General features: G+C 40.4%; 1 protein-coding gene and 1 long non-coding RNA gene across 3 annotated transcripts in view; one reads left to right on the top strand and one right to left on the bottom strand.

Moving 5' to 3' along the window:
* Positions 1–635: 635 nt before the first annotated feature.
* LOC309587009 lies at positions 636–16,120 on the bottom strand. 2 transcript variants are annotated; one of them, XR_014227487.1, is made up of 4 exons: positions 16,004–16,120; positions 13,942–14,059; positions 7,617–7,887; positions 636–2,205 (listed from the first exon to the last, which is right to left on the bottom strand). It is a non-coding gene; the product is annotated as an uncharacterized lncRNA (long non-coding RNA). The 2 variants fall into 2 exon arrangements; XR_014227488.1 differs by lacking the exon at positions 636–2,205 and having other exon boundaries at positions 2,926–7,887.
* A 32-nt stretch (positions 16,121–16,152) lies between these two features.
* The window catches only part of MICU2 (mitochondrial calcium uptake 2), a gene marked incomplete at its 5' end in the record, with an annotated part of 156,705 nt that continues 149,104 nt past the window's right edge, over positions 16,153–23,753 (top strand). The window contains one exon of the mRNA XM_082304647.1: positions 16,153–16,434. Within this exon, the coding sequence (XP_082160773.1) occupies positions 16,153–16,434 (282 nt within the window). The remainder of the gene's footprint in view (positions 16,435–23,753) is intronic.

The raw sequence follows: 23,753 nt of genomic DNA, 5'->3' as shown, positions 1-23,753 counted from the left end.
AACTTCCATAACTGGAATTTGAAATTATGCGTTTTATAAGGCCAAGGGCAAATATTCAAAAAACAGAGCCTAAGTTAAGACTGAAAGGCTAAGATTCTCAGAATTGCTCTTTGGTGTCTCTTTTTGGGCAATTACATTCAAAAACTCTGAAGATGCCTCATATGACTGCTCAGTAAGTGAACTTCAGAAAGTACATCCAGGAAATTAGGTCCATTAAGATCTCTTCAATGCCTTTAACTATTTACTTACTTATATCCTAAGTAAGGATAAGGATTTCAGTGCCTGATTTTAATCTCACACTGGTTTAAATTCTTTCTGTAGTGAGATTACACTTTCATTAATCTGTGGCATTTTTTTCACATGCGAAAATTTAAAATACTTGTTTTACATCACTTCATACCTCCTTAGCCCTTCTGAAAATTATGTCAACCAAGTCTACATCACTAAAGGTTTCCTGTTTCATAGGATATACAGAAATCACTAAAGGTTTCCTATTTCATAGGATATACAGCTATGATCTTTGCTTTAGAGTTTTTGGGTAGTCACCGGGATAGTCCTGCTAGGTTATGGAGAACAGACGTGAGCTGCCAAGAAGGCTGTTAAGCATGGTACTTTTTTATTCATGGTACCTTTTTATTCACATGATTCTTCTTAAGCAAACTGAGAAGAAAAGCTGGTGCAGGCAACAAGACAGCAGCAAGCCTGTATGCAATATACACCACGAGACAAAGAACATTAATACTAAATTCTGCCTGTAACTGGTCTTCCAGCCTGACCTTACTAGCAATTCCTTTCAAGAGTAGTCCTTAGATAAACTACTTCTGAGTAGAAGGCTGTAAGATGACTTTTTTTTTTGCATCTTTTGAACAGCATTTAAGCAGAGAGATGACAGTCTACTCCTTTCCCTATTAAACACAAAACAGTCTGCCTCCTCCCCCCTCACTTTAGATGGGCAGCATGGGCATAAAGCTCGCAACTATTGCGTGTTCAGGGACTCTTCCTGACTGGGGCTGAATGTGGGTGCTTTGACGCTCAGGACTTCAGCCACCCTTGGCAGGCTGCAAATTTAAATCCTACTTCTGTCCACTGGGCAAATATTAGGCAGCAACCTCAAACCTCCTGGAGGGAAGCTTCATACAAGTGGCTCCAGTTGCAAGTGCTCGATGGTGTAGAACTGCATGAGCTTAACCAATTTCCAGTCTTACTCCAAAGGAGAATATAAACAGCTCAACTCAAGGTCAGTTATGCCTGAGCTGGAGAGGAACTGTTCCTGACCTTGCACTCCTTGAATATACTCACAAATGCAGGCACCCCTGCTAATCCTAATGCTGATATTTAGAACATATGTAACTGCTGAAAATTAATATCCATTAGGCTGCATTTACAAAAAAGACTGTTCCAGCTTCACTGAGGACCAACCTGGGTATCTATTGATGCAAAAGAAGAGAAAAGCTAAAATTCCTATCTAATGAGAGATACATGTCCCAGTCCACAAAACAAACCACCAGTTTAGACAGGCAAGGATTTCTCTCACATTGCAGATTGCTGTCTCATGCTCTTCTGAGGACATCTGTTCCCAGTCACTACAGCCTAGTTGGTTCCCATCAGTTCCAGCATTTCAATAGTACCAACTGCTGCCGCATGGCAATTACTGTTGAGTCTGCAGAACTCCATCCAATCTCTTTTTGCTGACAGCATAAGCTGTAAGATTGCAATGTCATGTGAGCTGTTTTCACGTCTTGTCCTCTGGATTTTGTTTTTTACCTCTGATTTCTTATAATTATTGAAAGGTTCTGACCCTTCCCTTCTTCTTTACCTTTTCAGGAAGGTGCAATCAACTCAATTCAGTCATCTTTGATTTCATCTCCAGTTCTGCTCTCGGTATGGAGCTATCTCTCTCATCAGCTCCACATTCCACCGCAGCCTTGCCTTTCATCTTAGTCATGCTTTGGTGTGGCTGTTTGATGACGGGAGCAAGAAATACTCATTCATGTATGGAGTCCTCAAGCTCTTAGTCACTGAGCATTTTTAGAGCAGAAATTGTAGTATTTTGCCCTTAATAATAAGCAACCTTGCACTGGGTTTGTGCAACAACATTTCATCTTGTTCCTATCCTTCGGCTAAAAGTTCATGTAGTTCTTCTTGTGTAACAATCTGATCTTCCATTTTTCGTATCAAATTTGTCATCCTCAAACTATGAGATTCCTGTGTATGTAAAACACACAGAACTATGTGTGTAAAACAGAGACTAAACGAATATGGCATTCTAGAACAACACCCTGTATCTTTGTAGCAGCTATGGCCCCTCTGCCATAACCTCTTTATCAGAGCTACCTTCACCACCAAGGGCTCTGCATTGTAGCATAGACATCTTCTGAAATGCCAGAAGGAGTTAATGCATCCGCATCCTCCTCCTCCCCTTCCTGATATGAACATTCCCAGCTATGGAGGGTTAGAGCTACAGCAGAGCCAGGCTGACTTACCCTGTCCTGCCAATGATGTGCCACATCCATACAGAGACAATCCCCTTTGTGCAAAGAGCTCACTAGGAATGCTCAAACCTCAAGCTCTTTCTTCAATTAAGCTTTTCAAAGTCAAGCAACATTTCCTAGGCCTTTTGGATTTTCTTTTTTCTATTTGTGTGACCATTATTCCCAGTGTTTGCTAGGTGGCAACGTACCTTCAGGAAAGAAATACTTTATGGTATCCTGGTTCTCCAGAATACTGCTTTTTTTATTCTTCTGTAAGCCCTTTGCTAGTTTTAGTACAGCCAACATTCTTTAATAGACAATGAATCAAAGAAAACCACAACTTCATATTTTAAATATATGAGAGTCAGGAGAAGTCCTTGGGAAAAGCAAAAACTCTGCTTAAATTGTGCACACAAAAGTTGGCAGCACCTTTTGGAATTAAAGATCTCCACAGTACAAATGCAACTAACATGATCACAAAATAACAGGCTGCATTAACATATATCTGTAAATAAAATATGATCTATGTCACAGACTTGGTTAAGGGGGTTGGGAGACTGAGACTCAGAGAAGACTGATGTCAGCAACAGGAAAAGACTGCTTTTTGTGGGTTTTTTGTTTTTGAACAGGCCTTTTATTGAGCTCTTCGTGACATGAAAACCTTGATTCGGAAGCCTTCCAAGCACAAACCTCACCCAGCATTCAGCAGAAATTCTGTGGATGCAGAACTCACGGGATGACATCCAGTACACAGCGTACAGTAGCAAGTGCTCATATATGCACATAAACAACAGCATCTACTTCTCTAGCAGTAACTTAGAAATTTGTAGGCAGAATTACAGTGCTAGGTTATAAAGGCACACTGTAAGTCACAGAAAAATCTAAAAAGAGGACACTCCCCTCAACTGAAGCTTTGGGCTGAGGTTCTAGCCTTCATTTCAGCTTGCACATGTAAAAGATACAGAGAAAGACAAACAGAATTCCTCTTCCTCTTTCTCTCATCATCATAACACTCTTGATCATATTATTAGACATTTTTCAGGCTGCTAATTCAATGCCCACTGGCAATTCTGCTCTTTCCTCTTCAAGTACATTTTAATGGTATCTCATCTGAAATTCAAGTCTGGTAAATATAATAAATTTGACTGTAACTTAGATTCCCTAGTTATTAAATTAGCTTCTTTTCAGAAAGAGTGCTGAATCTAAAGGAGAAAAAGCTGCAAATTATACCTGACAGCTTTAATGCTCCTATAACTATGTTAATAAAAGATGTTGTGATCCATCATAGATAATATGTCTTGCGAAAAAAATTTGGGTGAGCTGAGAAAATAATGCTAACAGCTTTGAAAACTACTTACAATTTAAAATAATTTGGGTGGCGGGGAAAATGTGGCTGATTCTGAAGACTACAAAGTGTTCCAAATTACATTAAATTTTCTCTTGCAGAATCTCTGGTTTTGTGTAAAACAATAGGAGTAATTTCTACTTTCATAACTGCCGAGGTAATATCAAATACGGAGAAACCAGGCAAAACACCTTTTGTGAGTAAACATCTTAACATTTTTCTGGTTTGCTAGAATGAAAGATGTGGTTGACAGTAAACCCTTACTTCGTATTCATAAGCCTAACACATATTATTACCTATATGACAATAGGGTTGTGTATTGTACAGTATCAATATTATAACTCCAGGATTCATAGGAGAAGGCAGGGCAGATGATTTTAATGACCTATTAAAGGACTCAGAGAAACCAGTGGAAATGTAAAGTACAAATAATGGCATTCTTGTCCTTTGGCCCAGAACTCAATCACCTGAACCGAGCTGCATCACTTCTGTTTATGGATGTCCTGGAATTACTTACAGCACATCTAGGGGGAGCAACTTTTTATTTATGCCAATTAGATAAAAAGCTTGAGATAAAAAAAAAATCATTTGTATCTAGCAACAAAAAATTAATTAATATTATAATCTTCATACTTCCAAGATTTAATATAAGAAATTAAACTAAGGTCTAGACTCTATCATCCAGAACTTTCCCATTCCATTTTCATAGGGGAAGAAATCTTTAAAAATCCACTTTGTATCGTTTGCACATCTATGTACAGATTTCATAGAATCACAGAAATTTAGGGCTGGAAGGAGCTCAAGAGATCACTTTCTCAAACTACAGCACTGGGGCAGAATGAAATATGTAAAGAACAGTCCCAAGAGATAGTTAATTTGTCCAGAAAAACATTTCCCATGAAGGGTATTCTGCAGCCCTTCTACATAGCTTGTTCCACTGCTTCCCTATATTCATAACAAAAAGGATTTTTCTAACCTGGAAATTAAGCTGATTCTCCTTGCTTTTCCCTAAATGGCCACTGAAGAACAACTGATCACTGTTTCTTAAAAAAGTCTTTGCCATACTGGGAGATGTCAGCACTTCCCTCCTCTATTTTCCACTTTCTAGACTGAACTAAATTGCAGTTTTTCCTTTTGTCTTATACTGCTGCACTTTGCTGAACTCACTTCTATTTATTTATATTTTTTAAAGTTTAATGTCCCAAACTGGATACAGTAAACCAGTTCAGGCCTCTGGAAAGCATCTCATCTAGGCTTCCTTTCCTACGAAAGGTTGGACCAGATGATCTTTCAAGGTCCGTTCCTACCTCAGCTGTTCTATCATTTGTAGCGGAGTATTCAATCTTTCTATCTCCCTGACAGTACATATATATGAGAACTGACTCCAGGTCACATGATTGCATTTATGGATCTCATTTCATTTTTAAGTTTCTTCAGATCTATGCAGTCTTCTTTGCAGTCTTCCTGTCCCATCTGGGTTTGGTTTTGTCTCTTTTGCTTTTGTGCAATTGAGTCCTCCTTCACCAGTGTAAGAACCTGTATTTATTGCACTTGTTGATTTTAAGCCATGTCTGCAACTTGGAGCATTTTACCATTCTGATCCCTTTTTCCAGTGTATTTCCAAATTCTTCCAGCTTAACATAAATTTTGAAATTTATAAGTGTATAGTCTAGTCACTCATCCCATCACATTGAAGAGAACTGTCCCTAAATTCCTAAAGCCTACATGAAATGCCATCTCAAATTGACTGTAAGCCACCAATAACCACTTTTCCAATGCAGTATTTTTTGATCAGTTGCCCTCATCCATCCTTACTGTCTAGTGATTTCATCTAGGCCATACTTCTTTAGTTACTTATAAAACACAACAGGGAACAGAGCCAGAAGTCTTACTAAAATCTACGTAAGTAATTGTTCCTGCTTTATATTTATCTACTCGGCAATATATTGAAGAAGAAAATTAGTTTGGTTTGATATGATATGTTCTTGACAGAGGCATGTCAGCAAGTTTTTATCACCTTATCATGTTCTAGGCCTTTAGAAACTGCTTATTTAATAATTTGTTCCAGAATCCAGGGGTAGAAGTTAGTTAGGCTACCTGGCTACCTTGGATTGTCTTCTCTCTCTTTTTCTAAAAACTGTTGTTTCCCTTTTTGAGTCTACTCTCCTCTGTCCTCCATGAGTTTTCAAAGATACCTGAAATACCTAGAAACAATGCAGTGCTTACTTGGGCTAGTTCCTGAATTACGTCAGAAGGTAGATGCAGGAAATGTGAATGTATCTATCTTACCCAAGTACCTTCTCTTTCTTAAAAATTATTTTGTTAAATACCCAGACAGCAGTAACCTTTCTTCTGAGTTTTGAAGACTATCTGACGTTGGAGAAGTGTTAGATACTTTGGCTTGTCTGCATGATATCCGTAATATTTATTACATGTGGACATCCAGATTAGCCAGATATGTGGTATGCTGCCTAATGAACAAGTTTACAGCTTTCAAAAAAGTAAGTTACCAAAGGAAGTGCTAACTAATTAAAATGTTTAACATAATCCTTAAGAGGCAATTGCAACCTAGTAATTTTTTCTAATGCTACTAAATAATGATCTGGGGTTTTGCTAGTTTGGGATCAAAACATGATTCAGATCATGACGGGATGATACTGTTTTTGCAGAAAGGACAGAATAACTTTATGGAATCTAAAACCACTTCTGCAGGACATTCACTGTTTGTTCTGGCTAAGCTATTTCTAAGGCTAGGGGAAAACCAAAGATAATGAATAAGGCAGGTTAAGTTTTAGGCTATTAAGTATATGTACAAGTACAAAAGATAAGTTCTGGACTGAAGTCCAGAATAGTTTTGCCAGTGACTTCAAGTAGATTAAAATCTTACAGATTGTCTCAGTCTTAGGGAATAAAAGGGACTTTTAACTTGTGTCATTTAGATACCAAGGAACTAGAACAAGGTGCACTAAATAAGGCATAAAGTTAATGGTAGAGGTTCCCACCATGCTTTAGCCATTGCTTTCTTACATCTTCTTGTTACTTGCTTTTACTGGACCATAGTCTGTCCTGTCTCTTCAGAATCTAAGTTACAACAAATTAGAATCAGTGGAGTTATAGCTAGGAAAATTTAAGAACTATGTGTAAGGTGGATTAAGACAGTAGAGGAGTAGTAGCATAAGACAGACACAGACATCCTTGGATTTAAAATCAAATGTGGACCCCAAAAGTTCAGTAATGCAGAATTTTTTTTTTTTTTTTTAATTTGCAATCATCAACTGGAAACCATCCAAATAATGCAATATTTGCAGAAAATATGTTACAAATAGCTTTTGCCTTCAGGGATTATTTCCAGCTCTGTCACTGCCTTGCTTTAAGATCTTAAGACAAGTCATTTCAGCCTACTGTGCTTCATGGTACCAAAAGAAGGCAATTAACCTCTAGTGACCTCCACAGATGCTGTAATACCTAGTTCTTGATGAGGTACCCTAACCCTTCAGAGTAGCAGAGTCCCCTGTTGCTCTCCCTGCAGGGAGTCTGGTACCTCCCCAACCACCAGCAGTAGTTGAGTTTCTGGTGATCAGCAAGTAAACCTAGTTGCTGAATACACACAATATGACTTATAATAAAATAGAAATTATATAGAAAGAGATTAAGGGGCAGAGTAGACTAAAAAGAGGAGAAGAGAACAGATACAGATTGCATGGGCATTAAGTTATTTAGATCCTACTTAGTCTGTTACAGCAACTGCTAACCTACTATTTATTCAATATACAAATGCAATACTTATTCCTCAAACTTGCCTTCCACTTCGTCCATCCAGGTCTGGTAAGAGTAGTGGACTGTTTTGGGTGCTGGGATGTTATCAGGTGTAACAGACAGCTGTCACGGATAGATTTGGGGTAAGATCACACCATGGACGGTCCCTGGTTTCCAGCAGGTGGCCTATAGGCTCTGCTGGTCCTCAGTCCTCCACTGCTGCCACAGCTTCCTGGAGCTTCTCAGGTCTAACGGAGTGGGAGGCTCCAGGCTGACCTCAGGTCCTGTGAGTCAAAATGGCAGTCTCTCTTGCTGCTGTGGAGAACAATAAACAGCTTGCTTCATCAGTCGTCCTCTCCCTGCTCAGAGAGCCCCACCCAGCTAAGCGTAGGGTCAGCCTAGCACAGTAAGCCTAGCACTCCTAAGTGCCTTCAGCTACCACAGACCAGTAGGCAGGTAGCCTCTGCAACACGGGATCATCTGCCTTTGTGGGCTCTCTCTGAGCTCTCTCTGTAGCAGATGATAGGAGTGATGTCTGAGCTGACAGAGGATACGCATATTTTTCATACTAGGCAAGACATAAAAGAGACATAAATTCCAGTGTTCCCAAATACAGATGTTCATAAGCCTAGTAACAAGTCAGTACTTAGGTAGGGTATCACAACTTCTCCGTGCAACAGCAATAAGACATTCTTCCCTCAGCTGCACCTTGAAGTAACACATCCATGCGTCCACCTGTCATCAGGGTGGCACCCCATAATCAAACCACGTCTGACTACCTCCTTTCCTGCCAACCCGACAGCGTATGTGCCCAACAAGTTTGATATCCAGATCTGCAAGAGTTCCTTTTCAAGAATATCTGCAGCAACAGTAAGCAGTAAATAAAAGCAGCTGACAGTGTAGATATTTACTGCTGAACTAAAATAATCTGAGTTCCCCTTACAGCCAGGAAGAGTGAAATGGGTACTTCTTTGGTTGAGATTCATCTGAGCCACTTTAAACATCTCTCTTAGGATGCGATGAATCATGATGCAGAGATGCATACTTCTCCCCATTGACTATAACAAGAGCATAAGGCAATTAATGCAGGTGCAGACACTACTATGCAGACATGTATTTTTAGCCAGATGAATCGTAGCCATGTCTTACATACCCTTGCCATTCTGCACAAACCTATGTTACACATGGTTTAGTCTCACCAGTCCCCTTTCCTCAGAAATTAAGTTACAGCTGATTTGCTGTGGATCCTGACTAATACTGTATGGGTACATCTTTTGTGCTACATAAAAGAGAGAGAGGGACTGAGCTCAGGGACCGGAACCAGCACCATACAGGTGTCCTGGCTGTGCTCTGGGCTGGTCCAACTCAGTCTCTGTGTTACAGACCAGACACAGAGAGGCCATACCTAGGCTGTGTGAACATGAAGATCCATGAGTGCCGTGCATGGGAACAGGAGACCCCCTAAGCCTTATGAACATGAGCCAGTCTCTGTATCTTGACTTTCTGCTCTTGGTATAGCTTATGCCTCCTTGGACACACGCAATTCAGATATTGCAGAGTACCAACTCCCTCAAGACCCTTGTCTTTTCTAGAGGAGGGTCCTGTAATGGACTGGAAAACCTCTCTGGGTGTACTCAGCCAACAGCTCCTGCCTGAATGGTGACAAGTGGGGACCGTTCCCCAGAGAGCAGCTTTGTCCACAATTTCTTCAGGGATTTTTATTAATGCCATTATTACTATGCCTTTGTGAGTGGCTCCCACAGTCCCTTTTGATGTAGCTACAGACTAAGGAACTTCTCACTAGCAAATATACCAAGACTGCCCACAATATTTACACAAACAGTATAGCTATTTTTCAGCTCTGTAAGAGCCAAAGGCAGACATCAATGGAAACAGAAAGACTCTGCTGACCACGATGAACTTTGTATTAGGACTTTCAACTTTTTAATGAAAGGATCGCAGAACCTTTTATAGTGAAGGTATGTGTCTACCACACACTCGTGCTATTAGCTTAGATCAGACCTTATACTAATTTTAGTTACTAAACACACGTATTTGGAAAATAATCATGCCTTCCCCTGCTTATACAAAAATAGGTGCAATCAAAGATCATAAATGGTATTCTGAGCAGAAGAAGTAAACACTACTTAAAATAATGGAATACATTACAGAAAACAGTAATTTAGAGTTTTATAATTCCTTTCTTTTTCAAAGAAATAATTATATGCACTTCACCATCTTCAGTAGTATTAAAGATGCTATAATTTAAGATAACTTTCATTAGTAAGCACAGTAGTACTACAAAGTGTTATTAATAGTAGCTTTAGACAGTGATCTGGGAAAAGAAACAAGAAAGAAGCTATACGATGCTTATTCTACTTCAACATTTCCAGAAAACATATATTTTTAAAATATTTTACAGGTTAAAATACTTATAATTCTATATTTGTTTCTTTAGTAATACTGTAATGTCTTTGCCATCTTTATTGTATTTTTTGAACTACATAACAATAATTATTTAAAATTATATCAGTCACATTGCATTTAAAAATACAGAGTCTGAGTCCCTAATAAATCTGTCTGGTTTTTCAAGTAACACAGATAAAACTAACTTTGCTAATCTTGACTTGTTTTATTGTACCCTTATGTACAATTTCTATCCCTCTCTCTTTTTAAGTACAGAATCTATGCAGTGAAAAGTGTTAGGCAACCTTAACTATAGTTATTGCTGCCAACTCTTCCTATAAAACTTAGGGTGAAATACTGGTATAATTAAAATTGATGGCAATGCTCACACTGGTTTCAGAGAATGAAAGAAAAGAGAAGAAACGCTCCCTGAAATACATTAACACACACAATATGGAATTCTATATTTGCATGGAAAGCACTAGTAATAAGATTTCAGGAAATCCTACAATTAATATATTATAGGCAAAATAAATATATAAATGTATATATATGTATGTATATAAAGATATAGGTAAAAAGTCAAAATGACAGGATTTCACTTAGATATGGGTCTATCTTTTTAATCAGTGCTAGTAACACTACAGAAGAATGTTTGGAAGGGAAGAAAAATGAAGTATAACTTATTCAGCTGGAACCATAAGGAAAATATTAACCACTAAAGCACATAATGTAATTCCATTACTTAAAATGTTTTCAGGGGACCGTGGGACCTCTATTATTGTTACAAAAGTGCCATGGGATCTTATCATTAAAAGATAAAACAGCAGTGGAACCACAGTTCTCATCTAATAGCAAGCAAGTCCTCAGTCTTCAAAGATTTATGTATACAGTTAATTTTATGCAGTAGGAGTAGGCTTGCTTCAAACCACAGAACTTTTCAAAATGCTTAGAATTAGGCATAATATACGTAACTCCTCACAGAACTGAGACCTACAGCCTAACTTGGAGAGCCATAATGAATATACTTTTCAAATTCAAAAAAATGCATGTTCCTTCAGAACAGAGTATCAGTTTTGACCTGCATTTTTTTATTCACATAAAAGCAGTATCTCAACAGTCTGCGTACCATTTCTTTTATGAATCAAATATTTATCACAAAAAGGTCACTGCCATCTTAGAAACTGTATTTTAAAATCTTTCCAGTTACATTACTAGTATCTTCAATTCTCATTTTTATTTATTTTTAAATAAGAATTTTGCTTTCAACTTTTCTCTCTGATTTTTCAAGTTGACTTAAAAAAGCAATTCTTCTGAAGTCTGAGGGAACTTGTTACATATGCCAGAAAGGTGTTTTTCAGCTAACTGCATAGGAACAGTGTGGGAAGACAGTTAGTGTGTTAGAAAGGTCAATATAAATTAATGCTATGAGAGGTATTTGGGGACACATATCTTAGATAAATTTTAATTCTTTTCCTTTTAAATGGACTCTATCACGATAAGCTTTCAAGTAACTTTAGCAAGTTGAAAATATTTGAAGATAAGCTATATTTATGGCCTAGATCCTAAATGCAAAGATTGCTGTGAACTCTTATTTATGAGCTGAACAGTGTTATCTAGCCACAAAATTTTCACATTTTCAGTCTTACTAGTGGATTAATGTTGACTGTCTGGTAATTAGTTCCATTTCCATCATCTCTGAAGCCTATAAAATAACTGGACTTTCTGTAAAAACAGCACATTGTCATCTTAAGGCTTCTTCTTCAGAGGAATGTATTTCAGCATCCTTGAAACTGATCTCTCATCTGTTTGTTGTTTGTTTTTTTTCTTGTGGAGGAGGGATGGGTAGAAATTATGGAAACATTCAAGGTCAGGTTGGATGAGGCGCTGAGCAACCCGATCTAGTTGAAGACGTCCCTGCTCATTGCAAGGGGGCTGGACTAGATGACCTTTAAAGGTCCCTTCCAACCCAAACGACTCTACGATTCTATGAATAATAAATAGTCTCTCTAGCATACAAATCAGCTTTGGAAATCCCTGAAGTCAGCTCCCAGCCTTCACCTTGGTACAGGACCTTTAAGACTCTGGACAGAGATCAAGATATCAGCTGGCCAATTTTAACGATTGTCCAGTTTTATCCAATCACCCTGTACTTTTCAAAGTGCACTAGGATTATTTCGGTTTATCACTTTTAACAAAACTTGTCCTCCTTGTGCTTGTATCCTTATCTGCTTCAGAGTGTTTTCCTTGTAATCATAGGCAGACAGATTGCTCTCATGTCTGTTAAATACAACTGATATTCTTAAGAGGACCAATGTAATTTTGAAGGGGCTGAAGAAGGCTTGGTTTTGTGAGACCTTCCGTTTCAGTCTTCTGTCTGACCTTGGGTAGAATTTAATCTATGGTCCAGTTCTTCAACTACAAAACCAAGCAGCGGTATTTCCTCTTTCGATTAGCTTGTCTGTTCAGCTCCTCCAGGAAAGTATCCAAAATATTGTTAGCACACTGCCTAGCCCACTAAAGTCTTAATTTTGGTTGGAGCTTACTGTCAAATGTACATAGGGTAAATAAGTCAGACCACCCCCATGTTACATCTCGTGAAATGGGGTCATGTATATAAAACGTGGCTTGCCAGTCCCTCCCTCAATTCACAACTGGCTGGTCGTTGCCTTCCCCAATCCAGTTTCCGCAGCATTTGAAGTCCTGAAAGACAGACGAGCACAATGGGTGGCCCTCAGACTGGATGACTGAATCCATCTCTCAACTCTTATTCTACCTAAAATAGTAAGAAAGGGTTTAGACTGAATGTAACAGGAGTTAATTTAAGCTGTTACAAGAGTAAATGAATGCTGACACTAAGCCTAATGCTCTTGAGGGGACTGGAGCTCTAGCAGAGAGTGAATCCCTGTTGGAACTTGGCCTAATACTCTTAAAAGACACTGAAACGTGGAAGTGGACCTTCAGGCATATGGAGCTGTACGTTTATTTGGTTTTGACTTTGTGACAGAACTTGGAAGAAATGAATTTTCTGCCAAACATGATTTCCTAAGAATCACAGGAGTCACAAGGGTTTTATTTCATGGTAGTGTGTTTTCATCTTTTGATGTGACTTCACATTATGTTCATTATGCCTAACAAAAAATGACTGCATTTAAGTATTGTTATGTAACAGTGCAGTGGAACATTGAATCTTACAGGAAAATTACATTCTTAACCATTTAAGAAAACATTTTATTAGGCTTTTCATTTGCTTTTGCAAATTTTCAGCAATGCAGACATCTCTAGAACAAAGTCTGAAGTCAACATGTAGAAAACATTTGTTAAAAAAACAGGTATGTCAGCTTGATAAATGTAATGATTTCTGCTTACAAGAGCCAAGAAAGAGCAAACTGCAGGATGGGAAAGGGAGCCTCTGAACTAACATTTTAGTGCCACAGGGAATAGTAGTTGACGACATTTGTCACCATGTAGCTCAATTTTTCTGATGAAACTCCTGTTATATTTACCAGACTGTCAGTGTCATTTACTATAGACCACAGTGATCTTTGCTTTCTATCATAAACTATCCTGCAGTGATACTGCGTGAGGAGAAACAGGGCTATGTCTTAATAGCCAAGAGTTTTCTAGCTACTTAGGCATACGTTCTAGCACCCACACACATACCAGCCTGGTTACTGCAACACAGGTGTGAGCCACGCTAGCGCAGCAGTAGCTTTGTACTCCTGGACACTGCACACATGGGGTGAATTTACTGCAGGGAGAGAAGGGGTGGCTAAGGACACTTAATTTGCCTATCAGCATTGCGTGCTTGCAGTCATATGAGAACAGTTCTCCATTCACACTGCAGCTGTATCTGTTCCCATCAGGAATGTCATCTGAGGAAAGACAAATGACCTACTTATTCATTCTTACTCAAAGAAAAACTGAAAATGCCTGGCAGAGCACTGAACTAAACCTGCTTACCTGTGTTGTGGTCGTGTGTTCAACATCAAGGGATCTGGCATTCAGAATTCCAATCTCTCAGCCATCCTTTACAATGTTTCTGGGATGTTGCCAGCATTGATGAAGTGCTTGTTATTGGCTGACACAGAAAGAGAAATACTCTCAATGTGTTTGTGCAAATATTCTGTGTCAAACTATAAGACTGGGATGGAAAATATTTTGTCTGTCTAGAGGGAAGTAGTAGGGGACAGGAATTTACTGCAAGTTTTACATCTCTACAGCAGAAGTGGGATTTTGCAGTGTGTGTTTGCATATGACGACAGAGGGATTTTGCTGCTATGTTTCCCCTGTATCTGCAGATTAGAAAGGATCTTCCTGTATGAGTTACTTTCTAGGTCTCTAGGGATAGGAAAAAGATTTTGCAATGTACATTAGTCTGTGGAGATGGAAATCGTTCACCCTGCATGTTGCACTCTTGGGTGATTTTGCAATGAGCAGCCATTTGTGTTCCGAAGAGAAGGTGCTTTTGAAGGGTTTGTATCCTGCTAAGGACTCAGGTGGCACATTCCTGAAGATGTCCCAAACACTTAACAGAATGACAGTGAACAACACATGCTAATGGAAGACTGGATAAATTCTAAGATGCCATTAGTTAGATGACTGAAATTACCATCTATGAAACTGAATTCATGACTCTGAATTCAGGTCAGGGAAGGAGAGTAAACTAAAATTCCTTTAGTGGCACTGACAGATGATCACCTTTTGTCAGTGGATAGAGGGAAAAAAGGCATTTGCGTGTTTCAGAGACTGCACCACAGCATTTGTAATGTTGACAACACAGTACTGGCTGTCATATCAGAAAGAGTTGAAAGATACAGTTTGCTAAAATGGACTGAGTACTTTCTGAAGGCCTTTAACCAAAGACCAAAATAATGGGAAATTGCATGTAGCAGTTCTCTCCCCAGTCTTCCCACATTCACATGGACCCACTAGGGGAAGTACTCTGGAAACATGGATACTGGCACTGCCAACCTGCAAATGACATTTAGCTTCCTCTCTGCTTCACTTCGTGTGACCATTATTATTAATTCCCAGATGGCCCAATGTTTGAACGTGATCAACTAACTCAATCTAGCCAAGGCCTAGAGAGCTTTGTTAAAACTATGGTAGTGGTCAAAAAAAAGCACTTTGAAGCATTCTCAGTGAATAGTTGTCTTTGACACAAGTGATTACTGCTGGTCAAGTCAATCTGTAGTGCTTTTCGGTTATCACCTCTGCCATGATGGGTTCTGTAACCAATATCTTGTGTAATCTGCATTTCATGAGGAACTCTACTCTGCCTTTGAAAAGGATGTTCTAAACCTATTCATGCTTTTGTTGTTCCTCGTCTGGAACGTACGCAGAGCAATGCATCCATACACAACATCTCCAACACTTAGAAAACCGCAGCTGCAGAGCACATGGCGCCCGGCCAGCCCTGCCAGCGCAAGCTCACCAAACCTGCCTCGCTCTGTGCACCGGGCTTCCCGCAGGGTTTCAAACCCAGTTCATGACCCATTGCTCTTCACGTACTCAGCAGTGGCTTAAAGCTCTGGAAGAAGGGTCGCATCAGTGACTAACATGAAGCTGAGCTCTGCAGGTAGCGAGGGGCACCCCTGGGACTGGAGGACCGTTACAAGCGTCGCCTCTTTTCACTCCCCACCGCACAGGCAAGGCCTTCGGTGGTCCCTTCCCTGACATACAGAGAACGCCTGACCCCGGCCACCGCCTTCCCACTCCACCAGCCAGCCGCCGGGGGAGCCCGATCCTCTGCCAGGCCCTCTCCCCTGCCCGGGGGAGGGCCAGGGGCAGCTACAGCCCCCAGCTGCCCGGGCCGGCCGCGCAGGGCCTCTGCCCGCCGGCCGGCCCCTCCATTTGAGCTGTTTTCAGCGAAACGCTTGAAGCGGGGGCCCTGCCGCCGCCCCTCACCCCTGAGGGGACTGCCCGGCCCGCCACCGGGAGCCGGGCGCGTTTCCAAGACGGGAAGGCGGCCCTGCGGCGCCGGTCACTGCTGCGAGACCCTGCGCACCTCTGCCTGCGTTACCTCTCTGCCAGGACCGTCCCCTCCGATTTGCGGGCAGCTTCCCTCCCGCTGGCGGAGCGGGGCCAGCGCAGGGGCCAGCACGATCGGGCCGCGCGGGCAGCGCGCGGCCCCGCGACCGCGGCCCCGCGGCCTCGGCGCCGGCGCTGCGCATGCGCCCCGCGGCGCCCCGCGGCCGGCGGCTGCGACGGCGGAGGGGCCGGTTCGATGTCGGCGGCGCCACGGCGGCTTCCGGGAAGATGGCGGCGTGGAGAGCGGTGCTGGAGGCGGGCGCCCGCGCTCCGCTGAGGGGGCGGCTCGCCGGGCTGCGGCCCCCTCGGAGCCAGCGGCGCCCGCCCAGCTGGAGGGTCGCCGTCGCCGCCCTGGTCGGGGGAGGCTCCCTGGCGGCGTGTTACAGCGGGCGGCCGGGCGTGTTCCCGACGGTCCTGGCTCAGGTAAGGCGGCAGCTTTCCCGCTCCGGCAGCCTCGCCTCCCGCCGGCGGGCAGGGCCGGGCGGGCCGCGGGGGAGGGCCGGGGCCTGGCGCCGGGGGCGGGCGCGGGTCTGCGGGTCCCGGGGGCGGCTGTTGGCGGGCGCGGAGGAGCGGCCCGCGGGCGGGCCGGGGTCCGTGGCGGTCAGACCTCGTCTGCCTCGACGCCGTGAGGCAGGACCCGGCCGCGGGAGCCCGCATCCCTCAGGTCGTCCAGCAGGTAATGCGCGTCCCCGGCCGCCTTGGCAGCAGCCGGGGTCAGCGCTGTGTCGCTTAAACTAATCCTGCCTCACCTCAGTGACGGGAACTTTGCCGTTTTCTTCCGTGGAAGAAGGCAGGGGATTGCCTTAGCACCGAGCGTTTCCCCCGTTCGTTTGACAGCCCTGGTCGTGCAGCCTGATCAACCTGTGTGGTTTGCACAAGTACACGGCCTGTACAGAGCTCCTCGTCTTGCCGGTAACTTTCAGAGCTTGTCTTCCTTCCGCGATGCCTGGTCTACATGTCACGTGCTGTTAGGCAGTCGTGCGCCTTTTTTCACCTTAAAAAAGCATATTTCACAAAAATAGTGCTTTTATATCTCATACTTTGTCTGAAATGCATCACATGTAACAGTTAGGAAGATGTCCTCTTAGTACGTTCAAAATGTGTGCTATGGATGTTAAAATGTAGTTTGCCTTGGAGCATCAGTGCGCACTCAGAAGGTTATGTGCAAGGACAGATACTCATTATTTACAAAATAATCTTCGCAAGTTCCAAAATAGTTATGCTTCCCAGCTTTATTCTTTTCATGGAGGTAGTGAACCTTTTTCCGTTCTTCCTTTGGAGAAGAAGTTACTGGCAATTAGAGTTGGTTAGGTGTTTCAAGGGTGGAAGACCTAAATGTTTTTTAGGCTAGAGGGTTTAGGTGGGATGGGGGAGGAGGTCAGTGTATGCTTGCAGTACTGTTCCTCTACTTATATCTAGGAAGTTTTGGAAGTGTTCAACAGTTTGTACGTTTCGATGTCTTGTCTCTTAACAGATTTTGAACAAACTGAACTGCAGGCAGGTAAATAGCAACCTTTATTCTTGAGTCAGGAACAAAGAATGTTGGTTTGTTTGGGTTTTTTTTGTTTGTTTGTTTTTTTTTACATTACAGTCTTAATTGTGGAGAATTTCTAAGCTACATCTCCTTAGGAAACTCCTTTTTTTTTTTTTAAATAGCATGTTTCTAAATAGATTAACTATTAGCCCCGATTCCTTGGACAGCGCATGTTAAAACTTTGGTTTTCTGTATACAGCTCCTAGTGAGGAAGGCACCTGTTATTGCACTAGAAATGCTCCTGGAAGTGTATCTCCTTGTAGTAAAGAGCCAACAGAATACGATTTTACATTTAGTTATGTGACATTTTTCACCAGCATTGCATTGTGTTTAAAAAGTCCTGTCGTTGAGACCAATTTCATCTACGTATGGGACTCTTGCGTAAGTAGACATGTATGTAGTTATATATAAAAAGCGTTAAATGCAGGATGTAATCACTTTTAAAGGGTGTTGAGTGAAGTGATCTAGTTCTGGTGCTGATGTGTTTATGGAATAGCTTCCATGTAATGCACAGACAGTCCTACAAGTACACTTTTTAATTCTCTGGAGAAACTCAAAAAGTCTACAGCTTATTTAATTGATTCATTTTTGGACTCTGCAAATGTTAAGTAGTTTATTCAATTTAAACTTTTCAGTTTTCCAGTAAAAAGACTGTTGGAGAGGCTATCGTAGTTACAGGCAAAAGTTCTCCATATGTTTTGTGCTCCATGTTGCTGCAATTAATGTACTGAGCTTTTTAAAACTACCTAAGAACTGGCCATGCCGAGCATGACACTAAGACCAATAAACTGAAAGTGGAACTGGATTGTAAAAGCTACAAGGAGCAGAGTGATAGAGCCAAAGTAGCATGCTGCGAGCCTTCTAAGCAGTTTAGATACTACTCGTGGCTTCTTATTGACAGAAATAGGAAATACTCAAAAGCAAAACAGAGTGTTGAAACAAGTATATCACCTTTATTTTATGTTTTGGAATGAACTTTTTTCAGTTCAGAGCTTGTGCAGTCCTGTTAAATGGAGCTACTTTTCATTCATTGTGGATAACTTTACTTTGTATTATTATTCCTTTTTGTTATAATTGATCTTAAGCAGCCTTGCTTGAGATGGTGCTGGCAAACAATTCTGAACTGTTTGTCCATGTTGCAGTATGTTATGTAGTGGAAATGTTTGCAGCATAGGTATGTGAAATATTACAGATTAAGGCAAGTATTTGACATTAAACAGCATGATTTTCATTATCATTGTGGTAATAAAGGAATATGTAGTGGAAATGTTTATATTTGTCTCATCAACCAGGCCTAGCATTTGCTGTTGAGAATGCAGTGAGATTATGCTATAGTGCTTCCCAGTTTTCCTTGGTAATATAGCCTTTACTGTTGAATCACAAGAATGAATTGCTGCAAAATGGGAGGTAGTTATTTAAAATACTTGACGAAGTGAAGCTGACAAAGTGACAATGTATCTTCATGCTGTAAAGAGCCAACAGAATACGATTTTATGTTTAGTTATGTGACATTTTTCAGCAGCGTTGCATTATGTTTAAAAAGTCCTGTTGGTAAGACCAATTTCATGTATGTATGGGACTCTGGTGGAAGCATAATATGAGCCACTGAGTAAATTCTCATTCTTGTCTTAAGTGAGGTATAACAACCATTAATAGCTTTGTTGCAGAATCAAAGTCTTCATTGCTTGCAAATACTTGCTGTTTGTTTAGTTTAAGTAGTTGAAGTTGATAACTATTTAGATTTTCCATTAGTCTCAATAAAACTAGTGTCTGTCAAACTAGTCAGAAATTTTTCAGCTATACCTTGTTCTAGACAACTTCAGAGATACAAGTTACTGTTGAAGCTGGCAAAGAACACGTCGAAGCTAAAGTTCTGTAAATTCAGTATTTATTCTTTTTTTCTTCTAAAGCTATTCGTTATTTTAAAATCAAAGACTGATACCTTTGGCACCTAGTTTCTTAAATCTTTATTCAGTTTCACTCCTTGCGTGCTGCTGCAGTGGGTTTAGTCTTACTCATATTGGTTGTTGGCACTTCTGACTTCTGCTCAGAGTGAATGAAATCAAGCCTGTCCACAAGTCTTTGCAGAATCAAAGGTCCTCCAGGGTCAGTTAATCTGTTTTCCTGTTGTGAGCAGTATGGGTAGTGTCTGTTTTATTTTATAGTGGCTTATGTTTGGTTATTGTGTTCTAATATAATTGTTGTTTATTCTGGCAATACATTTTCGGTTTGGGTTTGGTTTTTTTTAGTCTTTTTTGGCCCATTTTTTTCTCAGCATTTTCACTGCCACTTATCTGATCTGATAGCTTACATTAAGTGGGTAGCATATTAATAATAAAACTTTCTGTATTTAATGTAAGATTACCTCAGATGTAATCTTTTATACTGTCTCTTTAGAGCTTCAGTAAGTGATTTATGAGTTATTTTCATTCTCTATCTTCATTTGCTGACCTACTGTTTAGAAACGTACAACTAATATATATTGGAATAAGTCCTTAGTGCTGATTTTAGATCTCTACTGTACAAAGATTTTTATAGCAAAATTAACATAATCTTTTGTTATTTTTTGTAGATACCAGGTTTTAGTTCTATCTGAACTTGCTATTTAGCAGTGAAGCTACACTGACAATATCCTAGACCAGATATAGCCTGTGCTGGGAAAAACTAGATAATTTTTTTCAAATGAAATGAGCTAGTCATCTTGTATAAAGGGGGGGAAAAAGCAGGGGCGGGGGAGTAAGAGCTTTTGTTCTACCAGTGTAACTTAGAATGGGGATTTATGCTGAAGTTCACTGAAAGTGTTTCTTCTGTTATCCAAACCAACACAGTCAGGTCAAAAATGTACACACTGCAGTGATACTATACAGGCTGCTTTTCTTCTTTAGTAGTGTAATTCAAATGACACAATGGTATATAATTTGTAACCTCGATCAGACTTGCAGTATTGTCTACCGTGTCTTTATTATCTCAGAGCTTGCAGTTTGCAGTACTAATGTGGCATTATATGGCCTAAAGCTGTTGGAATTCTTTGGTTAAAGTGTGCTGTTGATCGCGAGTCAGCTTTGCAGTCAGTTAGGTTACCTTTATCAGGGTCAAGAATCAAGTCTGTGATAGCCAAAGAGACTGCAAGTGAATGTGGAATGGCACACATCGGGAGGCTGTAGCATTTTGTGAGAGGCAATGACTCCTGCCTCCCCACTCCAACTAAATTTGGAACTTGCCAAGTGACTGTAACGTTCATCTCGTACGCGCACAAACTGCAAATGATAAGAAAACTTTAAGAAGCAGAAAGCTGCCAGAGGCAGCATCTCCTGCCCCTGCTGAGTTTTTTATGGACATATTTAGTCACTAGCTTCAGAAAGAAGAATATAATTTGATTCACCCTTGAAAAGTTGCCATCCCTGCAGAGTGTCACATTTTGTGCTGAGTCTAAGTCACTGTTTTCCAAATGAGACTGACTGGAGTTGTTACTAGCACATATATGAAGTTATACATGTGCAAAGCCCTGTCTCTTTGGTGCCGATACACGTGACTTTGTTTCAGCATTCTTTTTCTAGGATTGTGGGAGCATTAGTTGGTGCTTAAATATTTGATACTGCTTACTTGAGGTAAAGAGGAAAACACAACTTACTAACAGCATTTTTTTTTTTGTCTGTTCCTATTAACACTTTCTGTTACATGACTGTAGTCTAATTCGTTCTCTGTCTTACCTTTTCTACTACTGCTTGTGTTGTATCAGCAATGTGCTACAGTTCTTCCAGGTAAGAAGAGACTAGGTTTCTGTCCTGGAGGTCTTAAACAAATACATAAATTGTATTTGATCATACTGAAAATATTAAGATAATGCTTATAACAATGGTTAAAAAACCATTTGTGCCATTTTTTTGTGTGTCTGATATTTCTGCAATTCTTGTTTTATTTAAAATATGTTTATCGAAACAGTCCTCTTTTGGACTGTGTTAAATGTTTTATTTTACTTTGAACTACATTGAATGTTTCACCCTTTTCCAGTTTTCCAATGTTAATGATTCTTAAGAGAAGCAAAGATAGCCACACATGGTAGTGGTGACTTTTTGTGTTGCAATGATATGAAAACTATTATTCTAAGCAACTGTACGTAAAATAAATCTAATTATCAAAACTGGAGCTTAAATTCGTTTTCTGCGGTTACATGTGAAACCACCAGAAAAATTTCTTTTAAAAATGTAAAATTTTGGAACTGTTGCCTAACGCTGTTGAAAGAACCCAGAATGCTGTAAAGGTTTCCCTGAACACCAGATTTGTTCAGGGAAAACCCTTTTGGTTCTGGCACTACAGAACAGGCAAAATAATCTGCTGGAGGACCTCTTCACAAATCCTAGGGGTAGAGAGAACTCGGGAAGTGCCACGGCTTTAGTAGAAGTCTCTGGACTCCCAGACTTGGAAGCTGATAAAAATGGTTTTAAAAGTTCTGAAGTTCTGTCTGTGTTTCTTAGTGATGCTTTGAGATGTGCACTTTATCTCCAAAGAGCTGAATGTTGAGTTAGAGTTGTTTTAGGCAAGTTCTGATGCATTGTGCGTGGTTTTCACTCAGGTAAAATTTCCAACCCCAAATCAATAGATGATTTGCAAAATAACGTCTACTATAAGCGTGTTACCTGTTTAGCGTATTTTTACTTGATTGGTAACTCTTGGCATAAACGTGTAAAATGTATTCATGGTGTTGTCAGTGGCCCTCGTTATATGCTTCCAAAACAAATGTAATCAGTTGCATGCATGTCAGAAGCAGCTTTTGTTTAAATCATTTGAAGTAATTTCTTCAGAGCGGTGGAAGGAAGAGGTGCATAGCTCTGGGATTTTGATCGTTTTTTGCACATCCTTTGTATCCAGGACCACTTTATGACTTAAGTTGTGTTTACACTACTTTCAACCCACACTTTCTCACTCAGTATATGTCTGAATATTTTTTTGTAATAGATGATGTTATTTAGGAAGTTAAGCTGTGCATAATAACTGCATGTGAGGGATTTTTGGTATTGGCAGATAAAAAGTGTGTATGTGGCATTTGAATTTGGTCACCAAATAGAAAAAAAAAAAAAAAAAAAAGGCGTCTTTCTTTGTAGGAACCATTGTTTAATCTATAAGTTATATGTAAGTGCTTTAAATTGTGAGACATTGCTGAATCTCGTTAGAATGGCAATTTTTGTGGGGGTTTCTTTGCAATCTGTTTTAAAAGCCTGGTTCATGCTGATGGAAGAACATTGCTATTAAGATGAGGTGTCTTGATAAATATAGAACCCAGGATAAAATTGCATAAGGATTTGTAGTGATGTATGGAATCGCCTGGAGGGAGGAATGTGGTTCTAAAATAAAACCAGAAAGAATATGTGCAGTCTAATCTGAGAAATATACAGGAAGATTCTTGTGCTTACTCTGTCATAAAAAGAAAAAAGTTACCCGCTTTTGTTGGATCAAAGATCCTAGAATAGTTTGTGTGTCCTAAGTAATATTTTAAAGTGTTTATCTCTGAGTCTTTATTTGATTAGAAATTAATTGAGAATGCAAATGTAGCAGCACATATAATAGATTACTAGGATGCTCACAAAGTAAAATTAAGCATGTATAAAATAAATCTGCAGCATAATGCTTTAACAGGCTTTTGAAACTTAATGCAAATGTTTCAAATCCACATCAAACATGCTACTCAGTGGTAGCTTGCAGGCCTCAGAGAAGCCTCATATTTGAATTCAGCTCGTGCAAACCTGACCACATGGTCAGATCATTAATGCTAAAAATCTATGCAATAACACAAGACCATGTAAAAATCATTATAATTACCGTTGCTGTTGTGGGTTGGAGCATCTTTAAGTAAGGATTATAATTTAAAAAAAAAAAAATCTCTTCCTTGCTTTACCTTGTCCTTTCCTGCAAATGTTGACCTTCCCTTTTTTGCGTCTTATTTGGCTCCTGACCATTGTTCTCGCTGCATGACAGAACGTATTACGCTGTATGGAGTGGACGGGGACGCAGCATACGGAGCCAGGCAGTGGTCTCTGCACAGCGTTAGATTTCTGTTCTGTTCTGTTCTAGCACGGTTGGAAAGGTGTTAGAGGATTCCTTACTGCATCTTCAGGCTGAGTCCTTGAACCATCTGCAAGATAGTGCCTTTAAATCTTCTTCCTGCTGAAGAATCTGCAAAACTGGCAGCCTTTGGAGGGGGGCCACTTTG

The sequence above is a fragment of the Platalea leucorodia genome, assembly GCF_965183815.1.
Source record: "Platalea leucorodia genome assembly, chromosome: 2".
NCBI classification, from domain to species: domain Eukaryota; kingdom Metazoa; phylum Chordata; class Aves; order Pelecaniformes; family Threskiornithidae; genus Platalea; species Platalea leucorodia.
Note: the sequence above shows the minus strand (reverse complement) of the source record. Positions and strands in the feature narration are given on the sequence as shown.